General features: G+C 42.9%; 1 protein-coding gene across 1 annotated transcript in view; it reads right to left on the bottom strand.

Moving 5' to 3' along the window:
* Nucleotides 1-11059, bottom strand: part of Lrrc36 (leucine rich repeat containing 36) — a 53950-nt gene that overhangs the window by 17641 nt on the left and 25250 nt on the right. The window contains exons 6-7 of the mRNA XM_021220220.1: nt 2827-2954; nt 420-468 (exon numbers count right to left, since the gene is read on the bottom strand). Of these exons, the coding sequence (XP_021075879.1) occupies nt 420-468; nt 2827-2954 (177 nt within the window). The remainder of the gene's footprint in view (nt 1-419; nt 469-2826; nt 2955-11059) is intronic.

Genomic DNA, 11059 nt, shown 5'->3' with positions numbered 1-11059 from the left:
TTATGAGCCACCATGTGGTTGCTGGGATTTGAACTCCGGACCTTCGGAAGAGCAGTCGGGTGCTCTTACCCACTGAGCCATCTCACCAGCCCCCTAAATTACATTTCTAAAAGAAGGAAAAATTAAGATATTGACAATTTTTAGATTGTGTAAGTTAAAAACATATTGTCATTGGAGAGTAATTCTAAGAGTACACAGAAAGAGAAAACTAGAGAAATTACGCAGGAGAAGAAACAGAAACGGTGAGAAAGGAGACATTTGCTCTTCAAGCAGAAAAGCCTCACAGATCAGTAAGCTCGGAGCCAGTCCCTGGGGAAAGCAGAAGGGTCAGCTGACCAGAAGATGGAGCGCTGCAGGGTCATCTTGTAAATCTTAACCCATCCAGATCTCTCTGGATACCCAGTGAGCAAAATATTTACCATCTTCCTGGTGGAGGTCACTTGTCTCCCTTCTTGTTGCTTCCTGCATCTAAAAAAAAAAGTTTGAAAATTTAGGAAGAAAGGCATCTGTGAGTGTTCAGACAGAAGCTCACTGGACTGGGAGTTCAGCATATTTGCCTGTTACCAAGGACACGCATCCCTGGAGGCAGGGAAATAGACCTGCCAGCAGGGGTCTGAGGTCGAGCCCATTTTAAAACAGTTACAGCGCGAGGAGGCTCCAGAGTTGCTTTAGAGTGGGAAGGAGGCTCCTTGAAAACACAAGCACAGAGAGCTGAGTTTTGTCTGCATGCAAATTAGTTAAGGTCCCGTTCTCACTCTCACCCTGGAGGGGGAGATGAGAGGTGCTGTGTGTGGAGGGGTGCGCGGAAGAGTTAGCGATCAAAGGTTGAAGTTGGCTGTCTTCCTTTAGTACTCTGCAACCTTAATTTTTGATACAGGGCCTCTCATTAAACTTGTAGCTCATCCATTTGATTCGTCTGGCTGGCCAGTGAGCCCCTGTGATCCACCTGTCCCCCTTCAACTGTACACGGCTTTTACATGGGAATCCAAGCCAGCTGCTCACGCCTGCACAGCCATCTCTCCACCCACATCTCTGTGTCCAGTTTTATCTTTTCTATTTATTTTGTTTTTCTGATAAAGCTGAGAACTAGCTACAGGAGCTAACAAGAATTTATGTTCATTCTTCTTTTTCTCCGGAGACAGCGAGTGTAGTGTAGCCCTGGCTGGCCAGGAGCTCCCTGTATAATCAGGATAGCCGACGATCCTGCTTCTGCCTCCTTAGTACTGGCATTGCAGGTGTGTGCCCATTGTGCCCATTGTGCCAAGCGACTGCTGGAGTTTTAAGAAGCTGTAAATTAATCTGAGGCACAACTAGGCAAGAGCTGAAGCAAAAAGAAAGCTGGAGAGTTAAGAGCACTGACGGCTCTTCTGAAGGTCCTGAGTTCAAACCCCAGCAACCACATGGTGGCTCACAACCATCTGTAATGGGATCTGATGCCCTCTTCTAGTGTGTCTGAAGACAGCAACAGTGTACTTACATATAATAAATAAATAAATAAATAAATAAGCAATCTAATATGTATTTTTAAAAAAAATCTTAAAATATTTGGTTATAATCTTAAAATATATTGGCTAGGGCTATACCTCTGTGGCACTGTGCTAGCCCAGCATGCCCAAGGCCTTGGGTTCTATTCCAGCATATACTGGCACCCACATATACAATTTAGGTAACCAAAAAAAAAAAAAAAAGGAGGAGGAGGAGGAGCAGAAGAAGAAGAAGAAGAAGAAGAAGAAGAAGAAGAAGAAGAAGAAGAAGAAGAAGAACTATTTGTACTGCTTTATGCTAAATTTAAGGATTATAGTAACTCATTTAATTCTTTTTTTTTTGTTTCTTAAGGAAATAATTCTAGAGAGGATATTTTGTTTGTTTTTAATTCTGAATACTACTTACTTGTATATTGGAATAGACATTGTCTCTGTTTTCTTAAATAAATAGCAAGATTAAAAAAGAAAAGAAAAGAAAAGAAAAGAAAAGAAAAGGTAACTGAGATAGTTTCCTAGCACCCAAGTAGGACCTCTAAAAACAAAGAAACAAATGCTAACTGCCTTTAGAACTAGAAGGCTGTATAGCACACACATACTGAAAAGCCCTCACTGTCTCTTCGCTAAAGCTGCGCTGACCATTCACATCTCCGTTAACCTTTCCTCTGGCTGACTGTTTTCTACCTTTCTATTGCTTGTTTAAAAAAAAAAAAAAAAAAAAAGCAAAGGGAGAAGACGTCTGTTCTTAGGTCATATTTGCTCACACATGATAACTTTAATAAAATGATTACATGACTTCTACCACCTTTTTTACCCCTCAGAAAACTTGGGGGGGGGTTGCTTGTTTTTTTCCAATACAGGGTTTCTCTGAGTAGCCTTGACTGTTCTGGAACTCACTCTGTAGACCAGGCTGGCCTCAAACTTAGAGATCTGCCTGCCCCTGCCTCTCGAGTGCGCCACCACTGTCCTGCTGTTTTTAATTTTTGCTAACTCTTGCACCATCTCTAATCTCTCCTTGCCTATCATCACTCCTTGCCACGTTACCCTTTCTCGCTGTCTGTTACACAGCAGAGACAGCTTTGGGGAAAGCTGCCTTGATAGGCAGGACTTTGAATTTTAAAAAGGTGGAGGGAGAAAACGTGAGCGGTCAGAGAACAGGAGATGGGGGCGTTTGGTAAAGAGAAGGAATTTTATAACCGGCTTCAAACTGTTAAACATGGATGTATCCCTGCTTGAAGACCAATGCCCAGCATCCAGTGTGCTAAGTAAGGCTCCATGTGTAAATAAAGACAACACTAGACTATTAGTATCGGTCATTCGGCGGGAGAGTGAATGAATGTATTACCTGTGTCCCCAGCGGGAAAACGTCTAATTTCTGAGCTGGTGTGCCACTGCCCTGGGTTGTACAAATGCTGGTTAGGGAATCCTTTATTTCCCGGTTGGGGAAGGGAATAAAAAGTCCTTTGTTTGAGTCTATATTAAAAGGAAAGGAATACAGTGAAGTCCCAGCATAGTTCAAAGGTAGCATGTCTTATAGGAAGATACTAAGAGGAAGTCACAAGACCAGGGGTTAACTCATGGTGTCACTGCTTAGAAACTATGAGAACGTGGGCAGATTGCTTCATCAGCTCTCTGAATTCCCTCACCTTGTTAGTTCAACAATGCTGATGAAAATTATACTACTTGTCTTTCAGCAGCAAAGGGAGGCAAAGACAAGAGCATGGGTATAAAATGGTCTCGTAAGTTTTGAAGTGTTCTGTAGGCATTCAGAAGTTGAAATGTATTTTGCACACGTTCCATTGAGTAAACGATGAAGCCTAACATCGATTCAACATCCCCCTTCTGCAGGAGATGTAAGAATAGACTCTGGTTTTACACACATCTCCAGGGCTCTCGTCAGTTCACCCTGATTTGTCCTTTCAAGACTGGCTCTTTTTGCCTTGATTCCGTCATTTGTTCAAAAGAGAATAATATCTAATCAGAACCTATTTAATAAACCATACTAAATTCTTAGGTCTCCCAGTCTTTCTTACATATGACTAGAGAAATAACTTAAAAATGAAAACTATAAGACTTCTAATGGTAGATACTCTGGAAGTTTCCATTTGAACTGGGTGGCACACCTCTGTGATCCCAGTATGGGAAAGGTTGGAGCAAGAAGATCCCAAGCCTGTTCTTTATAAGTTCGAGGGCAGCCTCCACCTTGTGAAGGAACTTTGAAAACTAAGTACTTTTCATTGGTTTAGGGACATTCTTTTTATTTAGCAGGTTTGTGCAAGAACCTTTCAAAATCTTGGCCTTCTTCAAGCCATGTGTTCTTCTGCAAGCTTTCTGGCAGCAGCAAACCACCATGAGCCAGTGCTAATGCAAACACAGAATGCAACAGCTGTTAAGTCCATCTGAGGCTGAGATGCATCTGATTTCTGAGTTGCCTTCTGGCTTTGAAATGTTGTCGGTAAACACAAGATAACACTTCTTTCTCTGAGTCTGGTAAAACCACCTTTCTAAAAATAACAGGAAACCCTCACACGTTGTTTCTCTGGTAGCTTTCATGGCGGCACTGGGTACAAAGCAATGGCAAAGCGGAGACTGGTGGTTGCAGCCTGAGCATTGGGGAAAAAACAACCTAATTTGGGTTCAGGCTCTGCCTATCCTTACCCTGCATAAGATGACTTTTTCTGTTTCAACACTCAACACTGGTTTCCAGACTCACGGGTTCTTTTTCTTTCCTTCAACCTAATTTTTGGTTTAAGCAAATCCTCCATTGTCAGAGTTCTTTGTCAAGTGCTAGTATACTCCCTGGGATTAATGATACTTGGAGTCTAAATGATCCAAAATCAAAATAACTTAACTCTAGTCTCTTGTTATTCTCAACTGGCCTCTCTCCTTTCAAAGGTAGGATGTCACACAGCCCAGGGTGGTCTCCAACTCACTATGTAGCTGTAGCTGACCTTGAATTTCTGATCCTCTGTATCTCCCAGGTTTGGGGATTGGAGTACACCATGATACCTGGATTTATTCTGATCTCCCCCTTCTTTTCCTCCCTCCCTCCCTCTCCTCCCTCCCTCCCTCTCTTCCCTCCCTTCCTCTCTCTCTTCCCTTCCTTAACCCCCCCCCCCTTTTTCTCCCCTTTCTCCTCTTTCCTATCCCTCTACTCAAGACAGGGTCTCTCTGTGTAGTCCTGGCCTTGAACTCAGAGATCTGCCTGCCTCTGCTACCTGAGTTCTGGGACTAAAGGCATGTGCCACCACTGCTGGGCTCTGATCTCTTTTTATCTCCAGCTCTGCATTTCCTGAACAGGGTTCCCCATAAAAGCACAAACCTACCCAAGCAGTATTCTCTAAGTCAAACTTACTGCCTTCACCTCCAAGACGCCCCCTGCTGGCACTTCTCCAATCTGAGCCCTGGTATCCCTGACCTCAACCAACTCCTCAAAGCAGAAGCTTGGCCTTGGACTCTCACCCTAGAAATCTCTCTCAGACATCAAATTCTACAGACTCCCTCTCTTCTTGGGGTGAGAGGAGAGTTTTTATTTTAATTGAGATGGAATTGTTGGACTGCTGCTTTTGTCTTTTTACAGAGTACCACCCAGTGACTGAGTATGTTCACAAAGATGAGCGACTATCATCTTGATCTCACTCCAGAACACTTCATTACTCTAAAAAGAAGTCCCATACTTGTCAGGTTCAATTCTCCCTCTCCTGCTATCCCCTCAAAACCTCCAATACAACTTCAGTCTCTATAAAGTTTGCCTGTTATAGCCATTTCATATAAAAGGATTTATACAAATATGGCCTTCTGAATATGGCCTTTATTTAGCATGATGGTTTCAAGATACAGTCTGTACATCTCAGCAATTCATTCCTTTCATGGTTGAATTCTACTCTTTTGGTTCTGTTTGCATACACACACACACACACACACACACACACACACACACACACACGCGCGCGCGCGCGCGCGCGCGTGTGTGTGTGTGTGTGTGTGTGTGTGTGTGTGTGTGTGTGTGTGTGTATTGGTTTTTTGAGACAGAGTTTCTCTGTATTGCCCTGGCTGTCCTGGAACTCACTCTGTAGACCACGCTGGCCTCAAACTCAGAAATCCACCTGCCTCTGCCTCCCAAGTGCTGGGATTAAAGGCGTGCGCCACCACTGCCTGGCTATATATTTTTAATATTTTATTTTATTTTATTTGCATTGGTGGTTCTCCTGCATGTATGTTTGTGTGAGGATGATGGATCCCCTGGAACTGGAGTTTTATATAGTTATGATCTGCCTTGTGGGTGTTGGGAATTGAACCCTGGTCCTCTGGAAAAGCAGCCAGTGTGCTCTTAACCACTGAGCCATCTCTCCAGTCCTGAATAGTACTCTTTATATGGCTATACCATACTTTGCTTTGTTTATATTTCTCCCAGGAAACAGATTAGAGTAGAATCTCTGGTACCTCTATGTTTAACTTCTTACGGAATTGCTAAACTACTTTCCAAAGATGATGTACAATTTTACTCTCCTATTAGCAATGTATGAAGGATCAAAATTTCCACATCCTTGCTCTCACTTATTATCAGTCCTTTCGAGTCTTGTAATCCTAATGCGTATGAAGTGGTTATAAAATTTCATTTCCCTGATGCTTAGTGGTGTTGAATATTTCATGAAATTGTTGGTCAGTTGCATATGATTTTTTTTTTTGGAGAAGCATCTATTTAAATCCGCCCATACTTTAGTCAAGTCGCTCATCTTTTAAGAAATATTGTGTTGTTTGTGTGGGTGCCCAGATGTGCATGTGGTGGCCAGTGGGAAGCTTTTAGGCGCTGCTTCTCACCTTCCTCTTGTTGAGAGGCAGGGTCTCTCCTTTATCCTGCTGTCCTGCAGTAAACGCAACACTCAGACTTCTAGGGGATTGCCCTGTCATCACCTCTCCTGCTGGAACTGCAGATGTGTGTCTCCACAGCTTGTTTTCCCATGGGTTCTGGAGACTGAACTCAGGTTGTCAGCATTTTTTTTTTGCAGCTGGTATGGCTACCCGCTGAGCCATCTTCCCAGTGCCAAGTTGGTCATCTTTTTGTTACTGCGGTTTTTTTTTTTTTTTTAAAGATTTATTTATTTATTTTATGTGAGTACACTGTCGCTGTTTTCAGATACACCAGAAGAAGGCATCTGATCCCATCACTGATGGTTGTGAGCCACCATGTGGTTGCTGAGTCATCTCTCCAGCCCTGTTACTGAGTTTTAAGTGCCCCCTGTATAAAACAGAGGCTAGACCCTTATCAGATATATGATTTTTTTCAGTCCCTCCATTATCTTGTGGGTTCTCTACTTTCTAGATAGGGTCTCCCTATGTAGCTCAGGCTAGCCTAATGATCCTCCTGCCTTAGCGTCTAAAGTACTAAAATTCCAAGTTGTGTGTTACCATGCCCAGCTGCTGTAGTACTTTTAAATTTTTTGTTATGTTTTACTTATTTATGATGTGTCTGAATGAATCACTGCCATGGCATACATGTGGAGATCAAGGACAATTTAGGGGCAGTTGGCTCTTTCTTCCACCAAGTGGGGTCATCATGTGTCTTATTTGCTGACCCACCTTGCCTGTCCTGCTATGTTCTCCTTGAACTAAAAACTCTGTTAATTTATTCTCACACAATTATGGCTAAATTTTACACATGCCACATCAGGAAAAATTAGGAAAGGGTAACAATTTGCATTCTTAGATACTTTTTTTTTCTTTTTTCTTTTTCGAGACAGGGTTTCTCTGTGTAGCCCTGGCTGTCCTGGCACTCACTCTGTAGACCAGGCTGGCCCCGAACTCAGAAATCCACCTGCCTCTGCCTCCCGAGTGCTGGGATTAAAGTGCTGCTCCACCACTCCCAGCAGATAATTTTGTTTTATCTTATACTTTATTTTTTTCATAGAGAAACTATGTCGAGTGTTTAACCCCCCAAACAAGTACAGTTGTGATATTGTTGTCCAACCCATGTTCACACCCCCATATCAAGGTAACAGGAATGTACTGACTTTATAATGCTGGGGATGGAGGCAAAGAACGAACAGTTGACTGCTTTGACTGCCAGCAAACACTTAGCATTTGGCCAAAGACCCTGCAGTCCATGAGAGGTTGAAATAGAAATGTATTGCCCACATCAACAACAGGGAAGGACGTGCTGTCCAACTAAGGAAATGCACTTCAGCTGTTTGCTCTTCGAGGTCCATGGGGTCTTCTGTCCCCTCAAACTTTTGTCTCCTTCCTTTCACTGTGAAACTTTAATAAACACCTTATTGAATTCCAAATAAAAAATTAAAAGCAGAAATAACTGGAGGGGGGCATGGAGTGATGGTTCAGGGGTAATTGCACTTGCTGTTCTTGAAGAGGACCTGAGCCCAGTTTCTAGTACCCTCAAGAAGGCTCAGAGCCTCCTGTTACTTCAGAATCGGGGATCTGATTCCCTCTTCTGGCCTGTGTGAGTACCGCATGCGTGTGATATACATACAGGCAGGCTAAGTCATACACATAAAATTAAAATAAATAGCTGGGTGATGGTGGTGCACATCTTTAATCCAAGCACTCAGGAGGCAGAGGCAGGTGGATATCTGTAAGTTCAGCAAGACTGGTCTACAGAGTGAGTTCCAGGACAGCCAGGGTTGTATAGAGGAACCCTGTGTCAAAAAACAAACAAACAAATCATAAAAAAAAAAAAAAAAAAAGAGGAAGTTTCTTGTGTTCTACTAGTCCCTAAAATAAATGAAGCTGGGCCATTTTCTTTGATTTATGGAGCCCTGGTAAAAATTTAATTCCCAACTTAAAAAAATTGGCAATAATATTCACATTAAATGACAATCGTTAAAGAAAATGAGTATTTTCCCACCACAAGACTGCCATGAATTGTAACTTCAGTATCCTTGTACTTTTACCTTTTCAATGCCTCTTGAATATTTTATTCATAAATTCAATTCTTGTTCAATTTAACTTCTGTAACAAAACATCACAGGCAAACGCCCTTGGCGTTTGTCTCCAGGTTTCCCTTCATCCTTGAGGATTCTATCCGAAGTCCCATCCCTGGGGCTCTATTCAGATGGGTCCTCTTTTGACTGAATCAGGCTTCAGTTTCTCCCTAGAGACACACCTGGTAATGCCTCTCCCTCCGAACAAATTGCTACCCACTTTCCCTTGAGTATAAAAATGAACACAGTTACTAGTGAAGAGGATCTTTGCAGTTTGGTCTTTGTGCCAGTCACAAGCTGAGTCGATGTCCTTATCTGTCACACCTCTATTTGGTGACTTGATGTACCCGGACTTCCTGCCCTCATGTCTCCTTACTTCTCAGAGCTGGGTTTGCAGCTTTCTTTTCTCTCTACGTTGACAACTCTTTCTTCTCAACTGTGCCCACAGAGAGCCTGCTCAAGCACCTCCCGTCTAGTGAGACCTTTCACAGGTCCTCAAGCAGCATCTGAGCACCGCTGCTTCCTTCTCCCTTTGCTGTCTTTGTCACAGTGGTGTTCTTAGCTCAGCCTGACCTATAACCTAATTAGCTGTGATAAATCACTCTGGACTGGGAGTACAGGAAGAGTTGACACTATCGCGCCATTTCCCTGATAATGAAACACAAGTCCTGCCAGTAGACACACAGAGCTGAATTGCTCTCCTTTGGACTGTAGCAGCGATCAGTGGTTACTCCTGCATTTATTCCACTATTAAAACTCCCTGATCTCATAACAGTCTTGAAGGGCTCTTCTATAGGAAAGAGAAATTAACTTCTGTCTTGTTTAAGCAGGTAGGTTGCGATGTCTCTGCTATTCGCTGCTGCTGGCATTTATCCATGTAAAACACCATCATGGCCAAATTGAGATGGCGAGAATCAACAAGTTGAAATGGGATGGGTTTTAATGAGTTATTAAAGAAGGCCTTGGAGCTCATGAGATGGCTAAGAGGGTCAGGCACCTGCTGCCAAGCCTGGCCACCTGAGTTCATTCCTGAGACCCACACGGTTGAAGGAGAGAACCAACACCTTCAAGCGGTCCCCTGACCTCTGTGCTGTAGCATGAACTTGTGTGTGGCTGGAGGATGATGTTTGGTGTCTCCGTTTACTGCGCTCCACCTTAGTTTTTTTGAGGCAGGGTCTCTCCTGGAACCACTTCCCCAACACCAGGATTATGAACACGTGCTACTGCACTTGGCTTTTCGCGTGAGTTCTAGGGTCCTGGCTGGGCCCACGCACCTGCTCTAGCAAACACTTTATTTACTGAACTATCTCTCCTGCCTGTGAGGTGGATTTTTGTGAACACTTTTACTTTGGTCTTTTAAAATATGATATATTCATTAAATCAGCGTATCTTAATTGTGATTTTTCTTTAAAGGCAAAAAGAGTTGGCTAACAGAATGAGCAGAGATCTATTCAATTCCAAATCCATGTGTTGTATAAACACGTATCCACAGGATAGAGCTCTCTGTCTTCTAAGTCAGGGTCTCACTGTGTAGCTCTGGCTGGTCTAGAAGTCATTATATAGAACAGATTGGCTGCAAACTTACAGAGATCCTCCATTTCTGCCTCTTGCATTCTGGGATTTATGGCATGTGCCACCCACTGGGCATCCATCCTCTTTATTAAGGTATCCATTGTTCTTTGTAATCTGATCAGACCCGACCCAACCACATTTTCATTAATGCTGCCCGTGCCAGTCAAAGTGTGCTGATCATCCTTTCCGGCCCTTCCAGGCTTCCAGACTATGCTACGTTGTCTGTAAAGCTCTTGTATCACCCCAGTGGTTTACTTGGAGATTACTCAAGTAACTGAAGATATGTTTATATAAAAATCTGTACAAGGAGGACTGAGTATGTTGGCATGCACCTCTAATGCCAGCGCTCAGATGGCAGAGGCAGGCAGATTTCTGAGTTCAGGGCTACACAGAAAAACCCTGTTTCTAAAACCAAACAAACAAACAAAAACAAAAAACAAAAAGGAAGACCCTATCTCAAAACAAAATCTGTACAAGAATATTTATAGCAGTTTTTAAATTATAATTTCAAAATTTAGATGCAATCAAGATACCCTTCATAAGTTGAGTTTACTAAGTAAATTATAAGTCAATGGACCACTTACTCAGTATTAAGAAGAAATGAGCTAACAACTCACAAAATGTCATAGAATAATTAGGCATGTAGTACACACTTTTCTTCTTCTTCCTCCTCCTCCTCCTCCTCCTCCTCCTCCTCCTCCTCCTCTTGGACAGGATCTCACTATGTAGCTCTGGCTATAGGTCCTGGAACTCACTCTGCAGGCAAGGCTAGCCTTGAACTCACAAAGATCCCCTCCCTCTGTTGCCCAAGTGCAGGGCTTTTAATTCCAGTCCTCAAGATGCCAAGGCAGGTAGATCTCTATGAATGTCTACATGGAGAGTTCTAGTCCAGCCAGGAATACATAGTGAACAAGCCGCAATTGCCAAATAGCTGAATTGGTGAGCTCTAGATTCAACAAAACACCCTGACTATTACAAAATTAATAAATAAGGAAGAAAGAAGGGAAGGAAGGAAGAAAGACAGACAGACAGACAGGAAGGAAGGAAGGAAGGAAGGAAGGAAGGAAGGAA

Source organism: Mus pahari, chromosome 20 (assembly GCF_900095145.1).
Source record: "Mus pahari chromosome 20, PAHARI_EIJ_v1.1, whole genome shotgun sequence".
NCBI lineage: Eukaryota > Metazoa > Chordata > Mammalia > Rodentia > Muridae > Mus > Mus pahari.
Note: the sequence above shows the minus strand (reverse complement) of the source record. Positions and strands in the feature narration are given on the sequence as shown.